The sequence below is a fragment of the Paramisgurnus dabryanus genome, chromosome 2, assembly GCF_030506205.2.
Source record: "Paramisgurnus dabryanus chromosome 2, PD_genome_1.1, whole genome shotgun sequence".
Taxonomy (NCBI): domain Eukaryota; kingdom Metazoa; phylum Chordata; class Actinopteri; order Cypriniformes; family Cobitidae; genus Paramisgurnus; species Paramisgurnus dabryanus.
In genome coordinates, this window is record NC_133338.1 from 24,025,691 (window position 1) to 24,043,321 (window position 17,631).

General features: G+C 38.6%; 1 protein-coding gene across 2 annotated transcripts in view; it reads left to right on the plus strand.

Moving 5' to 3' along the window:
* The first annotated feature begins 17 nt into the window (after positions 1 to 17).
* tesk1b (testis associated actin remodelling kinase 1b) overlaps positions 18 to 17,631 on the plus strand; it is a 35,586-nt gene continuing 17,972 nt past the window's right edge. Inside the window, exons 1-3 of one of the 2 annotated variants that reach the window (XM_065248716.1) lie at positions 18 to 151; positions 562 to 1,085; positions 8,678 to 8,799. In XM_065248716.1, the coding sequence (XP_065104788.1) occupies positions 888 to 1,085; positions 8,678 to 8,799 (320 nt within the window). In that variant the 5' untranslated portion in view covers positions 18 to 151; positions 562 to 887. The remainder of the gene's footprint in view (positions 152 to 561; positions 1,086 to 8,677; positions 8,800 to 17,631) is intronic. The other variant, XM_065248717.1, reaches the window with a different exon arrangement.

Here is a 17,631-nt window from a genome sequence, read left to right on the forward strand (position 1 = left end):
TTCAAACTCACTCTGCGCACATTTCCTGCGATTACACACAGAGACACCAGTGGGGGCTCCCCGTTTAGTCGTTTTTAAAATGACACACGAGGAAACCTGACTGGACCATCCGAGAATTTCAGTTTGTTTACAACGGGACGACATCTGGAAGGTGAATTTGAACGTCTTTTAAGTTGATACCTGTAGAGCAGCGCAGCGTAGGTAAACCGGACTGCTTAACGAAATTGCCGCGAAATTATGACAGGATCGTTACATGTCTACTTTAGACACTTAATGGTAGCTAATTTGCAAGTATACAAACACTTCGGAAGGTATTCCTCGTTTTAGAAAAGTCGCTTGAGCTCGGGTAGCCTCACTTTTCTATGTATAATTTATTATACGCAGTCAGGCTGTAGCGGAAGATGCCGCGCGCCGCTTATCATTTACATTTGACAAGTCCAACTTTATTACAGCATGTACTTTGCTTTAATGGCTACTGTAAATACGTAGTTGGCAGATAGTAAGCGAACGATTTAAATATACGTTTCATTTACAGCGATTATTTATTCATTTTTTCAACAGGAATGTGACGCGTTACTGAAAATGAGGCCAGACTTCAGCATGTAGGAAGCGACGCGCGCACGAAACCTGGAGATCGGTGCAACATCGCTCACAGATTTTAGGAGAGGGTGTTTGCTGAGCCAGGCTGACATATACAGCCGCATTCAGTACATGACGGAGTTCAACAAGCCGCGCTTAACGGGACCGGGAGGGAATTGCGTGTCGCATTTCTTAACTTGGACCGCTCTTTTTTCTTGTCAAACAGGGACCTTGAAACTGCATGTCAGTGTCGCGTGAGTGTCAGAGATATGTGAACGCGCACTCTGGGATTTAGAGTGCGCGAGCTAATGTCATTCGGGACCATTATGGACAACGATGACCTGGACCCGGAGGATTCGAATACTGCCATGCACGGGATCCACGTAGCATACCGGGCCAGGCCCTCATCTTACCGGGCACTGCGCAGCGCCGTGTCCAGTCTGGCACGAATAGATGACTTTATTTGTGAGAAGATCGGCTCAGGTTTCTTTTCGGAGGTGTTCAAGGTAAATATCTTTTATATGCAATTTGTTAGGTGATGCTTTCAAGTATTACAGTTTAAAGAAACACTACAGTATAATTCTAGTGATACAGATTGTTATGCTGCTCTAATGACTTTGGACTTTTAACCATTTGGTCACTTTAAGTTAATTTATGATTGTGATGTGATAATATGAATCTTCTAATATGCCTTTTTCATAGATAGATAGATAGATAGATAGATAGATAGATACTTTATTTATCCCAGTAAAATGATAAGATAAGCCAACTGCTTTAGCACAGGGGTCACGACCTGTGTAAGGACAGTAGGTCTGTGTTGATGTGAAAGTGGATACCCGTTGACAAGGTACGCAGGTGTGCTGGAAACCCTACTCCTAGGTTTCTGACAGGCAGAGAAAAGAGAGACCTAATTGGTCACCCTAAAGTTCACCCTATCTGTCACTATACTGACCACACACACTAAATAAGACAATAACTTCCTACCAAATAGGCATTGGAGAATGTCACTGCTGATAAGGTCAATATATATGCAAATCGGATGTAGCTGGTATTCGCTTTGGGGGATGTAAATATGTCATTAATAAAGCTGTCATGAAATAAATGCGTTGGGGTGACACATCCAGACAAATGCCTCATTGACTTAACCATGTAGTTACATCAATGGCCAACAATAACACCAACAATAATGCTGTTAGGCAATCTCACGGTGTCTGTACTTGTCATGACAGATCCTTCAGGTGCTGTTTTTAGAGTCTACAGTCTGTGTCAACAGTAAGGGGTGGACTGAAGAAACAGTTTTTGATAATTTTCATCAAATTGTTTTTCCCCGTCCCATGCATGTCTGCATGGTCAGAAAAACATCAGGACTTGCCTGCATCTGTTTTGCTATTTGCTTGGTCACATATCCCTAGTTTTGCTGAGCAAAAAATAACCATTACATTTTGCTCTCCTTTTAATTTCTCTTTATTTCTGCCTATTTTGATAACATTAGAAGAATTGATAAAAGATGACAGTAATTTATTTGTTTTTTGTTTAATGCTCATCTCTTTGGGCTTAGCAGGCAAGTGATGACATTTTAATAGGTGCCAACATAAAGTAGATACTGACTGAGATGGACAGCCAGAATGAAGTCTTTACTTTTTCTCAATGTCTTGACTCAGCATGCCTCATTTATTGTAGTATTGAAGTTCTGACAAATTCCTTGTTGCACTTAAATTTGTAATGCAATGAGATTTGCTTTAAATTAAAACCTCACAAACATTATAATGTGCAATGTTTTCCTAGATGTGGTTTTACTTGTTTGATCTAATGCGATGAGATTCATGCAGTACTGATGGAATATTGATTAAGTATCCAAATCCCTTTTTGGCTACGAATTCCATGTGTGCACTTAATTGTTTAAGTTTAAACCACTTGACTGAATAAAGTATTAAAACTTTTTTGACTATTTAGAAGTTGCTTTAAATGAAAAAAAAAAGTTGTAATCAACTTATTAATTTATGCCAACGCCTTAGTCAAAAAAGTTGAAATCACTAGTTTAAGTCAACTTGTTTAAACTGAAACAATTTTTGCACACATGGAATTCATAGCCACAAAAAGTATTTGGATACTTAATCAATATTCCATCAGTACTGCATGAATCTCATTGCATCAGATAACAAAAATCAAACAAGTAAAATAACATCAAGGATAACATTGCACGTTAAAATGTTTGTGAGGTTTTAATTTAAAGCATTCGCATTATGACATTTATATGTTTGTAGACACTGTCATACAGGTCAACTTACAATGCGTATAAGAGAAACATTTATTAATACAGTACTGCAAGTGTTTCTGTTTCTTTGGAGCTAATGCAATGCTCAGCTAGTGAAGATACAGGAAGGATATGCTATAATAGATGCACTGCAGATATATCATTGTAAATGAAAAAAAAAACTGTGAAGGCCTTCTGTTGGATGTGTTATATGATTAATGTCATGAAAAACATCTGCTCTGCTAGGGCACCTGCATTGAAATGGCTTCATACACCAGCTGCTTAAAATTAACTGTAAAAAGGCAGAGAAGATAAAAAACCAAGTGCACACAATTTCAGCCTTGATTTTTTTCTGTCTGTGACAAATAAAAAAAATCATAAAAGACTCTTAAAATCTAATGTCATAGTTTAACCGACAGACGAATACTTTATAATGTTTTCTCAGATTATATTTTGACAGAGTTAGTACCTACACTCAGAAAAAAGGTACAAAAGTTGAGTTGTTACTGTGGTGGTACATTTGAAAAAGATCCTAATATGTAACATTTTGGTACAAATACCTTTGAGGTAATAATATGCTTATAATGTACATAAGGTACCACCCCAGTGACTACTTTTGTACTTTCTTGTACCTTTTTCTGAGAGTGTATGAAACAAAACTAAAGAAAGTTTGACTGGGGCCATTTTAGATGACATTTAAAAAAAACACCACTTTTTTGTCAAATTGTCATCATGGATTTTTCATGCATTGTGATAGTATAGTTTGATAGTATAGCAAAAGAGTGTGAAATGAAATAAGTTACGAGTGCATACTGATATAGTTTAGAAAAGTATCCCGATAGCTCAGTTGATATAGCATTGCATTAGCGGATCAAAGGTTGTGGGCTTAATTTCTAGTGAACACGCATGCTGATAAAATGTTTATCTTTAAATGCCCTGTAAGTTGATTTGTATAAAAGCATCTGCCAAATGAGTAAGTGACTGTTTACTAATGGTCTCTTTCTTGTGAATGGTATTTGTGTGGTCTTACATTTGAGCTTTGTGTTGAGGTCACTGTATCAAGTGTGTTCATTATGTGTTTTGACAATCAGTGCGTTTACATGCACCCTAATAATGCGATTATAATGGGATTTTGTCAATACTGCGATTATACTTTACCTCATGTAAACGCAATAATTCGATAAAAATAATGCGATTAAGCTCATAATCGCAAAAAGTAAAGTCGCATTAAAAGAGGTGGCGTACGCCGTTTATAATCGCAGTATGCGTCCATGTAAACGCTTAAATCGCATTTATACCACACTAATTAAGTGCACGTGTGTTTTAGTCACGCACCTTAAGCACAAATTCGTTTTAATCTTGGCATTAGGAAGTTTTACATGAACTCTGGCAACACGACTCGCTGTCAGCAGTCTGCCTTCATTCAGAAACAGCTCAAATAACACGACAGCAGTGTATAAAACCTTTAAATGACATTATAACGATAAGTATAACGATAAATATATTAGTGACCACATCATAATGATAACTTCATGCTAATTCGATAAAACGAGCGCGGCATTACCTAATATTGGATATTTCTTGTAATAAAAACTTTTTTTGCAATTGTTTACATGTCACTGAATATGTACATATGCTGTTCTTGTTGCATTTACACAGCGGGAAACCAGCAGATGTCCTCAACTGAATGAATGTAGTACTTTGTGTAATAATATCATACCTTTTGGCGTAGTCAGTGTGGTCGAAAAATTTCACAGCATCAGCGCTGGATACCTGAGGTAATTTTATGTTATAAACCTCAGCAATGAATGAGCTTTCTGCTGCATTTTAAGTGCGCGTGCACTTCAAGTTCAAATAGATTTGATTGGCTGTCAATGGTTTATCGTTCATCATGTGCCAAAATCGCTATCGTTATAGTTGTTGTGTGAGCTCTGCTATTATCTTTAATATAAAACGATTTTTAAAACTATATTTTTATATCATGTGAACGCCCTTTACAGGCACTGTCATATTTATATCTTCATCACCGCACCGGATAATGAAATACATCTATAACAACGTGTTTGTCATTTAACGTAAGTAAATTAAAACAGTGGACCATATATGTGAGTTCATCATTTGTGCTCTGCATTGAACTTTGTGTGAATAATCCGAAAATAAAAACTGCATGTAAACCGGAGTGAAGAGGTTAGCTCCAGTCATGTAAACATCTTACTGCGATTAAGACCTTACTCGCATTATTGGAAATAATCGCATTTTTGGTGTGCATGTAAACGTGGTCAATGAGTCTGTTGACTGCACACTGCTGTACATTTGACAAAGAAGTGATGTCATGTAACGCATCTTAAATTCCACAATTAGACAAGCTGCTCATAGATGAGATCTTGTTCCTTCTGGGGTGTCACACTTTTTAAAAATGTACACCAGTCCATTAAATATAGATTAAGGGGGTGTAGTGAAATGTATTTTTATTGCTATACAAAGTACATTGTGGCTTTTCTGTAAGGTTTGAGTGGGAGGGGATTTTTGAAATGATCATTAAAGGGGCATTCTGATTGGTCGAACAAGGTTTCAAACAATTTGCAAGCTAGTTTTGACATGATCTGAAAGCCTGAATTTACAACACAACGTCCCCCTTTAGTGTTTTCCTTTTGCATGTGTGTCTCTCTCTCTCTTTTTCTCTCTCTATTCTTGTGCCTCAGTGTCTCTTACTAGTCAGGGCATGCATGAATGTCATCGTCATTGCTGCGACAAAGCTCCTGCGTGTTTGTTTGAGTTTGCGTATGTTTTAAATATCAGGGCCGTCTGAAAATTTTAGCTCAACTTGTGAATGCATGTCAGTAAAATTTTACCTGCTTTTTTGCTGGTGTGTGTGTTAGTGATTTGGGAAAGATTTTGTCAAAGTTGTATGTTTTGATGAAAGCGGCTGTCTATTAACTACTTTTCTATTACTGATATAACCCTGAGCAAAGCATCTAACATCAGGGTGCTCCAGGCAAAGGTATTGTCCCAAAAGTACATAAAGTCACTTAAGGTAAAATTTGTCTGCCAAATGCCACATAATAACCAAGCTAAACTAGGTTTCACTTTATACAGATATTAGATGAGTGTGATGATAAATGAGGTGAGTATAAAGTATTAGGGAGTGCTCATGATAAGGCACATTACATAAACAATGCTAAGCTGTGAAGAAGGAAGATGTTTTATGTGTCTGAGAGCATTTAAGGGCCTGTTAAGTGCTTCATTTGGACCGGGTCTCTATGGCAGTGTGGTAGTGCAGTGCGAGTGTGTGGTAATGATGCTCTGTGTTAAGACCTGTATAAGTGTATCAGACTGCTGTCTAAACAGCAATATGAGAACTATGCTGATAGAAATGAGATTGGTCATACACACCCATACTTTAGTTTGCACTGCTGTCTATCATGCATCTTGTGCTGAGAACACCCAAAAAGGGCTGCATAACGATTAATCGCGATTAATCGTTTGCAGAATAAAAGTTTTTGTTTACATCATATATGCGTGTGTACTGTGTATAACAATTATGCATAAATAAATACACTTGCATGTAGGTATTTAAAGCGTATTTACATGTGTATATAAATTTTTATATTTATATATAATTTATATTATATATATAAATATTTAATCTATAAATATTTTTTTCTTAAAATTATACATGCATGTGTGTATATTTATTTATACATAATTATTTTACACAGTACACACACATATATGATGTAAACAAAAACGTTTATTCTGCAAACGATTAATCGCGATTAATCGTTATGCAGCCCTACTCCCAAACAATGTTACATTAAGTCATTTAGCAGATGCTTTTTATTCACAACGACTTACAAAAAACAGGAAACATCCTAGGGATTTTGGGATAAATGGCAATATTTAATGTATACCTTGGTATTGTATGTGTACATGCATATCGAACTCTTGTGTATTAAAACAGCATGTGATGTCTGAGCCAATGGTGTAGTGGGCAGTGCTTCAACACATGCTGCAGATGCACATTCGGCGACTCGAGTTTGAATCCCGGCTCGATGGGCCTTTGCCAATCTTGTACCCCTCTCTCCACCATGTACTTTCCTGTCCTCTTCTGACATACTGTCTATCAAATAAAGGCAAAAATGGCCGAAAAAACCTTAAAAAAACAGCGTGTAATGGAAATAAAAACCAAAGACACAGTGTACCACTGTGTAGCATGCACGATGGCTGGAAAGCTTACGTCTGAACTTAGTGTACATTACTGGCAGAGCTTCTGTTGCAAAGAAAGAGATACATGCCGATATAGATGGTATTGTCTCATCCTGTATCCCATGGGTAAAAAAAAGAAATAAATAATATATTTATCAACTCAATATACCGCCCAGAAAAGGGAGCCAATAATAGAAGAAGTGCAAATACGGAGTAACTGTTTTTCACAATTTTGAAACGAGAGAGAGAGAGAAAGATCGCCAGGGAATACACACTGAATAAACAGATGTTTAGATGGAATGCACTATAAGTCGCTTTAGATAAAAGCATCTGCCTACATAGAATATAAATGTAAACGTAAGTAAATGGGTGCAGGGTTATCAAAGTTGTGGCCTGGATAGTGCATGTAGTATGCATATATGCATGTAGATGTAATGCATATGCTGACACATACTCATTGCACAATGGCATTGACTTGGAAAACCCAAGTTTAGATCCTGTCTCAACACAGAATCAGCTTATCACAGCAAGTTGTTCAGGACACAAGTACGGCTCTGTTTCTCTTCCTACCTTTACTTAATGACCATAAATATCTTTCCATCACAGAAAGCTGAAATAACTAAACGTGTGTGTCTGTGTTTGTGTTTAAGGCGTCGTCTTTACCCGGCCCTAATGTACTGCACCTCAGCAGCATAGTTTACTTTTGATTAATGTGTGTGTGTGTGTGTGTACTCACACTTTCCTTTACTCATGCATGACTGGAGTTATATCAGATCACTTATGGATTTTTATGTTTCCTGCTATTAATCTACATTACACATTTAACAGGAGATAATGGTGCTCAATGTTATCCTGATATTTTAGCTTGCTTACTTTAGAGCTACAGGCAAGATCAGACAGACCGCACAGGTTTGTGGGTCATAATGCTTTGCAGGCTTGATCAGTTAGTTAATCATGGATGGGTTAGATTGTCATATTGTTTTTGTGTTTAATCTGATTCAGAGATAATGAATACTCTTAATGATCTAATGTGGAGCAAATCTGCCCTGTTTCTGTGCTTAAGTGAAACTGTTACTCTGGGCTGTTTTATTTCAGATTTTTGTGAGGAAATATTTTTATCATCAGGGCATGTGTTCAGGCAAGCAAACTTCTAAGCGAGTCAATAACATCTTAAATTCTCAGTGAACGCACATCATTTCTGCCTCATGAATCAAACTGAATGGCATTTTCTTTATCAAAATATAGCATTACTCAGTTATCATGTATTTATTTATAAAGGTTTCATGGCAACTTCTGCAACAACCTGCCTTAGGCTAAAGACGATTAGGTTAGAATGATGAAGGCCTGCAAGACGCACACACAGAGACAGACATACAGACAGACTTGCACATGTTATAAAACAGGTTATAATTGTGTTAATTGGGATGTGGTTGGGTAGGGGATACTTTGGTTATTTAATGTGTTATTGGGGCCTACTAACACATACACACAGTCTACATGACAACACGACAATCGGACAGCTTAAGTAGGTAAACCCCCACAGGTGTGTGTGTGTGTGAGAGAGAGAGAGAGAGAGAAAGAAAGAGAGAGAGAGAGAGAGACAAGAGTGACACTAGTGTTTTTTCTCTATCTCTGAAGGTAAAGCATCGTGTCACAGGGCAGGTGATGGCTCTGAAGATGAACACCAATGCCAGTAACAGGGCCAACATGCTGAAGGAGGTACAGCTGATGAACCGCCTCCGACATCCCAACATACTCAGGTCTGCCGCACCCACATCTGGATCCTCATACAAAACCTAGATTAAAACAGAAACTATGTTCCATGTCTCTGTCCATCATCAGAGAAACTCAAAGAAATAAAAGTTACTTATTTAACCTAAGCTGAATAGCACTCAACTACTGAAAAAAAGTGTGAAGGTGCTTTTTGCAATTTCAGAATTAGTCCGACTCTACCTTAGCCATGCTAGTATTGAAAATGCCCCACTAACATTGGATTCTTCATCTGTCAGGCCATTATCAAGTAGCTGTTTTTTATATAGTAGCTGTTTCTATTTCAAGTATTGAATTGAGTAAATCAGCATTTCATTTCTGAATTCAAATGAAAAGCTGGGAACACTTTACAATAAGGTTCATTAGTTTACATTAGTTAATGCATTAACTAACATGAACAAACCATGAGCAATACATTTGTTACAGTCTTTATTAATCTTTGTTAAAGTTAGATTTAAAAACATTTCCTATAGAATTATTTACATTTTTTTTTAGATTATCATTATCAAAAATTATCATAACCGCAACATGATATTACATGTGGCTCACGATTCGGTAATGAGAACTAAAAAGTAGGGCTGTCAAAAGATTAATCGTGATTAATCACATCTAAAATAAAAGTTTGTGTTTACATAACATATGTGTGTGTAATGTGTATAATTATTATGTATATATAAATACACACACATTCATGTGTATATTTAAGAAATATTTGCATTTATATACTGTATAAACATTTATATAATTTATATTATATAGAAATATAAATATTTTATATAGAAATATAACCAATTTTTCTTAAATATATACATGACTGTGTGTGTTTTTATATATAAATATTAATTATACACACTACACACACATATGTTATGTAAACACAAACTTTTATTTTAGATGTGATTAATCACGATTAATCTTTTGACAGCCCTACTAAAAAGTTGTCTAGGTACTATGACAAACAAAATATCAACTTTTATCTGAAGAGAAAAAATAAGAACTGCTTACCTGGTACCCATCTTGAGTGTCACAGTCAATTATGTCCCTTTCAACAATTTTCTTTTTTTAAATGTTAGTTCCTTGAGGGCTTAAACAATGATTGAAAATTTTTGTGGAGGATGAGAAAATTGGACGAATAATCACCAAATACCACACGTTTCTTTACTGTAAATGTTTATAGTATAACATGCACTGAAGCTATTTATTTTTTGGATTTTTTTATTATAAATATTTTCATGTCAAAGAACCCACATCCAGTAATGGACACATTGCTGTAATGAATATTGTCCCCTTAAATGTGCGTAAAAACAACAAAATTGGTTTGTATGATGTCATTTAAAACTAGATAGAAAAGTTCGTCGGAACAAACTTTATGTTGGCTTGAGAAAGCCTAGTCTGAGAGTAGAGTTTGACAACTTAGCTTGAAGCTATCATGATTTAAATTAAAGCTAGCATGATTTAACATGAAGCGAACATGATTTAACATGAAGCTAGCATGATTTAGCATGAAGCTAGCATAATTTAACATGAGGCTAGCATGATGATATCATGATTAGCATAAAGCTAGCATGATGCTAGCATGATTAGCATGAAGCTAGCATGATGCTAGCATGATTAGCATGATGCTAGCATGATTAGCATGAAGCTAGCATGATGCTAGCATGATTAGCATGATGCTAACATGATTAGCATGAAGCTAGCATGATTAGCATGAAGCTAGCATGATTAGCATGAAGCTAGCATGATGTTAGCATGATTAGCATGAAGCTAGTATGATTAGCATGAAGCTAGCATGATGCTAGCATGATTAGCATGAAGCTAGCATGAAGCTAGCATGAAGTTAGCATGATTAGCATGAAGCTAGCATGATGCTAGCATGATTAGCATGAAGCTAGCATGAAGCTAACATGATGCTAGCATGATTAGCCTGAAGCTAGCATGATGTTAGCATGATTAGCATGATGTTAGCATGATTAGCATGAAGCTAACATGAAGCTAGCATGATTAGGATGAAGCTAGCATGATGTTAGCATGATGCTAGCATGATTAGCATGAAGCTAGCATGAAGCTAGCATGATTAGCATAAAGCTAGCATGATGTTAGCATGAAGCTAACATGATGTTAGCATGATTAGCATGAAGCTAGTATGATAAGCATGAAGCTAGCATGATGCTAGCATAATTAGCATGAAGCTAGCATGATGTTAGCATGATTAGCATGAAGCTAGCATGATGTTAGCATGATTAGCATGAAGTTAGCATGAAGCTAGCATGATTAGCATGAAGCTAGCATGATTAGCGTGAAGCTAGCATGATTAGCATGAAGCTAGCATGATTAGCGTGAAGCTAGCATGAATAGCATGAAGCTAGCATGGTGCTAGCATGATTAGCATGAAGCTAGCATGAAGCTAGCATGATTAGCATGAAGCTAGCATGATGTTAGCATGATTAGCATGAAGTTAGCATGATGCTAGCATGATTAGCATGAAGCTAGCATGAAGCTAGCATGATTAGCATGAAGCTAGCATGATGTTAGCATGAAGCTAGCATGAAGCTAGCATGATTAGCAGGAAGCTAGCATGAAGCTAGCATTATTAGCATGAAGCTAGCATGAAGCTAGCATGATGTTAGCATGATTAGCATGAAGCTAGCATGATGTTAGCATGATTAGCATGAAGTTAGCATGATGCTAGCATGATTAGCATGAAGCTAGCATGAAGCTAGCATGATTAGCATGAAGCTAGCATGATGTTAGCATGATTTAGCATGAAGCTAGCATGAAGCTAGCATAATTTAACATGAGGCTAGCATGATGATAGCATGATTAGCATAAAGCTAGCATGATGCTAGCATGATTAGCATGAAGCTAGCATGATGCTAGCATGATTAGCATGATGCTAGCATGATTAGCATGATGCTAACATGATTAGCATGAAGCTAGCATGATTAGCATGAAGCTAGCATGATTAGCATGAAGCTAGCATGATGTTAGCATGATTAGCATGAAGCTAGTATGATTAGCATGAAGCTAGCATGATACTAGCATGATTAGCATGAAGCTAGCATGAAGTTAGCATGATTAGCATGAAGCTAGCATGATGCTAGCATGATTAGCATGAAGCTAGCATGAAGTTAGCATGATTAGCATGAAGCTAGCATGAAGCTAACATGATTAGCATGAAGCTAGCATGATTAGCAGGAAGCTAGCATGAAGTTAGCATGATTAGCATGAAGCTAGCATGAAGCTAGCATGATGTTAGCATGATTAGCATGAAGCTTGCATGATGTTAGCATGATTAGCATGAAGTTAGCATGATGCTAGCATGATTAGCATGAAGCTAGCATGAAGCTAGCATGATTAGCATGAAGCTAGCATGATGCTAGCATGATTAGCATGAAGCTAGGATGATTAGCAGGAAGCTAGCATGAAGCTAACATTTATTGCGTTGCTAGGGTACTAAGTTTGGTTGCTAGGGAGAAAATTGGCATCCCATAATGATCACCCTTCAAGCCACAAGTAAAACGGTCCAACCCCCGTGTCTCTACAATGTTCTGATGCGGAGATATAAGGCTTTGTTTATTCCGTTGCTAGGGTATTAAGTTTGGTTGCTAGGGAGAAAATTGGCATCCCATAATGATCACACTTCAAGCCACAAGTAAAACGGTCCAACCCCTGTGTCTCTACAATGTTCTGATGCGGAGATATAAGGCTTTGTTTATTATGTTGCTAGGGTCTTCATATTTTGTTGCTAGGGGCGTGGCTTAATACCTCAATAAGAATCCTAAGAGACTGATTGGATGCCTGAGTAAAATGAGCCCACCCCTATGTCTCTATGACACTCTGGTGCAAAGATATCCATCTGGGCTTTTTATAATGGTAGTCTATGGGAGATGTTGCTAGGGTACCCAAAATTGTTGCTAGGGGCGTGGCTTAATAGCTCTGGGGTGATCCTAAGAGACTGATTGGATGCTTGAGTAAAATTAGCCCACCCCCATGTCTCTAAGACACTCTAAAGTGAAGATATTCCATCTGGGACGCTTTTATTCCCTTTTATGGGCATGTTTCCTGCCCCATTATAAGTCAATGGGAAATTTTGGGGGCCCCTTACACCCCAGGGGTACAGCTTACACCCCATTGTGAGGTATGTTCTTACACAGCCTGTCAGCCTCCTTAAATGTGGTAAGCCACAAGTTTCTACAAGTTTCTCACTCGCAGCTATGACCTGTCAAAGTTTGTCTCAATGTTAAGTCAATGGAAATTTTGGGGTGTTTCAGCGCCCCGTTTAGGAATTCGGAAGGTCCCATCAGTTAGAAAAGATATAGCAACTCGAGTCAGATCAGACCGAAGGTATGTCCAAAGTTTGATGGCTGTAGCTTGAAAGCTCTAGGACGAGTTAGAGTTAGAAATTTTAGTCTCAGAAGAAAAAGAATAATAATAATAATAATAATAACTAGATATTAAAGTTTGAAGACAAACTTTATGTTGGCTTGAAAAAGCGTAGCCTGAACGTTTAAAACGGATTGACAGAAGTTTAGTTTAGTAGGCTATCTGGCAGTTAGTATGTTTAAGTATGAAGCTAACATGATTAGCATGAAGCTAGCATGAAGCTAACATGATTAGCATGAAGCTAGCATGATGCTAGCATGATTAGCATGAAGCTAGCATGATGCTAACATGATAAGGATGAAGTTAGCATGATGTTAGCATGATTAGCATGAAGCTAGCATGATGCTAGCATGATTAGCATGAAGCTACCATGATGCTAGCATGAAGCTAGCTTGATTAGCATGAAGCTAGCATGAAGCTAGCATGATGCTAGCATGATTAGCATGAAGCTAGCATGATGCTAGCATGATTAGCATGTAGCTAGCATGATGTTAGCATGATTAGCATGTAGCTAGCATGAAGCTAGCATGATGCTAGCATGATTAGCATGAAGCTAGCATGATGCTAGCATGATTAGCATGAAGCTAGCATGATGCTAGCATGATTAGCATGAAGCTAGCATGATTAGCATGAAGCTAGCATGATGCTAGCATGATAAGCATGTAGCTAGCATGATGTTAGCATGATTAGCATGTAGCTAGCATGAAGCTAGCATGATTAGCATGTAGCTAGCATGAAGCTACCATGATGTTAGCATGATTAGCATGAAGCTAGCATGATGCTAGCATGATTAGCATGAAGCTAGCATGATTAGCATGTAGCTAGCATAATGCTAGCATGATTAGCATGTAGCTAGCATAAAGCTAGCATGAAGCTAGCATGATGTTAGCATGATTAGCATGAAGCTAGCATGATGCTAGCATGATTAGCATGAAGCTAGCATGATGCTAGCATGATTAGCATGTAGCTAGCATGATTAGCATGAAGCTAGCATGATGCTAGCATGATTAGCATGAAGCTAGCATGATGCTAGCATGATTAGCATGAAGCTAGCATGATGCTAGCATGATTAGCATGAAGCTAGCATGATGCTAGCATGATTAGCATGATGCTAGCATGAAGCTAGCATGATGCTAGCATGATTAGCATGAAGCTAGCATGATTAGCATGAAGCTAGCATGATTAGCATGAAGCTAGCATGATGTTAGCATGATTAGCATGTAGCTAGCATGAAGCTAGCATGATGTTAGCATGATTAGCATGAAGCTAGCATGATGTTAGCATGATTAGCATGAAGCTAACATGATGTTAGCATGATTAGCATGAAGCTAGCATAAAGCTAGCATGATTAGCATGAAACTAGCATGATTCTAGCATGATTAGCATGAAGCTAGCATGATGCTAGCATGATTAGCATGAAGCTAGCATGATGCTAGCATGATTAGCATGAAGGTAGCATGAAACTAGCAAGATTAGCATGAAGCTAGCATGACGCTAGCACAAGGCTTGCATGATAAACATGAAGTTAGCATGAGAATAGCATGATTAGCATGAAGCTAGCATGATTTAACGTGAAGCTAGCATGATTAGCATGATGCTAGCATGATTAGCATTAAGCTAGCACTATTTAGCGTGCAGCTAACAAGATTTAACATGAAGTTAGCATGAAGTTAGCAAGATTTATTATGAAATTAGCATAAAGCTAGCATGAAACTAGCATGAAGCTAGTATGACTTAGCATGGAGCTAGCATGAAGCTAACATGACCCAAAGACCCAACCCCCATGTCTCTAAGATGTTCAGATCCAGAGATATAAGGCTTTGTTTATTATGTTGCTAGGGTGCTCAAATTGGTTGCTAGGGGCGTGGTTTAATACCTCAGTAGGAATCCTAAGAGACTGATTGGATGCCTGAGTAAAATGAGCCCACCCCTATGTCTCTATGACACTCTGGTGTAAAGATATCCATCTGGGCTTTTTATAATGGTAGTCTATGGGAGATGTTGCTAGGGTACCCAAAATTGTTGCTAGGGGCGTGGCTTAATAGCTCTGGGGCGATCCTAAGAGACCTATTGGATGACTGAGTAAAATGAGCCCACCCCCATGTCTCTACGACACTCTAAAGTAAAGATATTCCATCTGGGACGCTTTTATTCCCTTATATGGGCATGTTCCCTGCCCCATTATAAGTCTATGGGAAATTTTGGGGGCCTCGTACACCCCAGGGGTATAGCTTACACCCCATTGTGAGTTATGTTCTCACAGTGCCTGTCAGCCTCCTTAAATGTGGTAAGCCACAAGTTTCTACAAGTTTCTCACTCACAGCTATGACCCGTCAAAGTTTGTCTCAATGTTAAGTCAATGGAAATTTTGGGGTGTTCGAGACCCCCGTTTAGGAATTCGGAAGGTCCTATCAGTTAGAAAAGATATAGCACACTAAGTCAGACCAGTCTGAAGGTCTGTGGAAAATTTGGTGCATGTAGCTTGAAAGCCCTAGGACGAGTTAGTGTCAGAAATTTTGGGAGGAGAAGAAAGAATAATAACTAGATAGGTACATTTCCTGAAGAAAATGTGAAGTGGTGCTTGCCGTGGCAAATTTCGGGGGACAATATATGATTATACTCCAAGCCAAAAGTAAAACAATTCAACCCACATGTCTCTACGATATTCTGATGCGAAGATATAAGGCTTTGTTTATTCGGTTGCTAGGGTACTGTATTTGGTTGCTAGGGAGAAAATTGGCATCCACTAGTGATTACACTCCGAGTCACGAGTCAAACGGTCAAACCCCCGTGTCTCTACGATGTTCTGATGCGGAGATATAAGGCTTTGTTTACTCTGTTGCTAGGGTACTGTATTTGGTTGCTAGGGAAAAAATGGCATCCACTAGTGATTACACTCCGAGATACGAGTCAAACGGTCCAACCCCCGTGTCTCTGCGATGTTCTGATGTGGAGATAAAAGGCTTTGTTTACTCTGTTGCTAGGGTAATGTATTTGGTTGCTAGGGAGCAAATTGGCATCCACTAGTGATTACACTCCGAGTCACGAGTCAAACGGTCCAAACCCCGTGTCTCTACGATGTTCTGATGCGGAGATATAAGGGTTTGTTTACTCTGTTGCTAGGGTACTGTATTTGGTTGCTAGGGAAAAAATGGCATCCACTAGTGATTACCCTCCGAGTCATGAGTCAAACGGTCCAACCCCCGTGTCTCTACGATGTTCTGATGCGGAGATATAAGGCTTTGTTTACTCTGTTGCTAGGGTACTGTATTTGGTTGCTAGGGAAAAAATGGCATCCACTAGTGATTACACTCCGAGATACGAGTCAAACGGTCCAACCCCCGTGTCTCTGCGATGTTCTGATGTGGAGATAAAAGGCTTTGTTTACTCTGTTGCTAGGGTAATGTATTTGGTTGCTAGGGAGCAAATTGGCATCCACTAGTGATTACACTCCGAGTCACGAGTCAAACGGTCCAAACCCCGTGTCTCTACGATGTTCTGATGCGGAGATATAAGGGTTTGTTTACTCTGTTGCTAGGGTACTGTATTTGGTTGCTAGGGAAAAAATGGCATCCACTAGTGATTACCCTCCGAGTCATGAGTCAAACGGTCCAACCCCCGTGTCTCTGCGATGTTCTGATGTGGAGATATAAGGCTTTGTTTACTCTGTTGCTAGGGTACTGTATTTGGTTGCTAAGGAAAAAAATGGCATCCACTAGTGATTACCCTCCGAGTCACGAGTCAAACGATCCAACCCCCGTGTCTCTACGATGTTCTGATGCGAAGACATAAGGCTTTGTTTACTCTGTTGCTAGGGTACTGTATTTGGTTGCTAGGGAAAAAAATGGCATCCACTAGTGATTACCCTCCGAGTCACGAGTCAAACGGTCCAAACCCCGTGTCTCTACGATGTTCTGATGCGGAGATATAAGGCTTTGTTTACTCTGTTGCTAGGGTACTGTATTTGGTTGCTAGGGAAAAAAATGGCATCCACTAGTGATTACCCTCCGAGTCACAAGTCAAACGGTCCAACCCCCGTGTCTCTACGATGTTCTGATGCGGAGATATAAGGCTTTGTTTACTCTGTTGCTAGGGTACTGTATTTGGTTGCTAGGGAAAAAAATTGCATCCACTAGTGATTACCCTCCGAGTCATGAGTCAAACGGTCCAACGCCCGTGTCTCTACGATGTTCTGATGCGGAGATATAAGGCTTTGTTTACTCTGTTGCTAGGGTACTGTATTTGGTTGCTAGGGAAAAAAATGGCATCCACTAGTGATTACCCTCCGAGTCACGAGTCAAACGGTCCAAACCCTATGTCTCTACGATGTTCTGATGCGGAGTTATAAGGCTTTGTTTACTCTGTTGCTAGGGTACTGTACTTGGTTGCTAGGGAAAAAAATGGCATCCACTAGTGATTACCCTCCGAGTCAAGAGTCA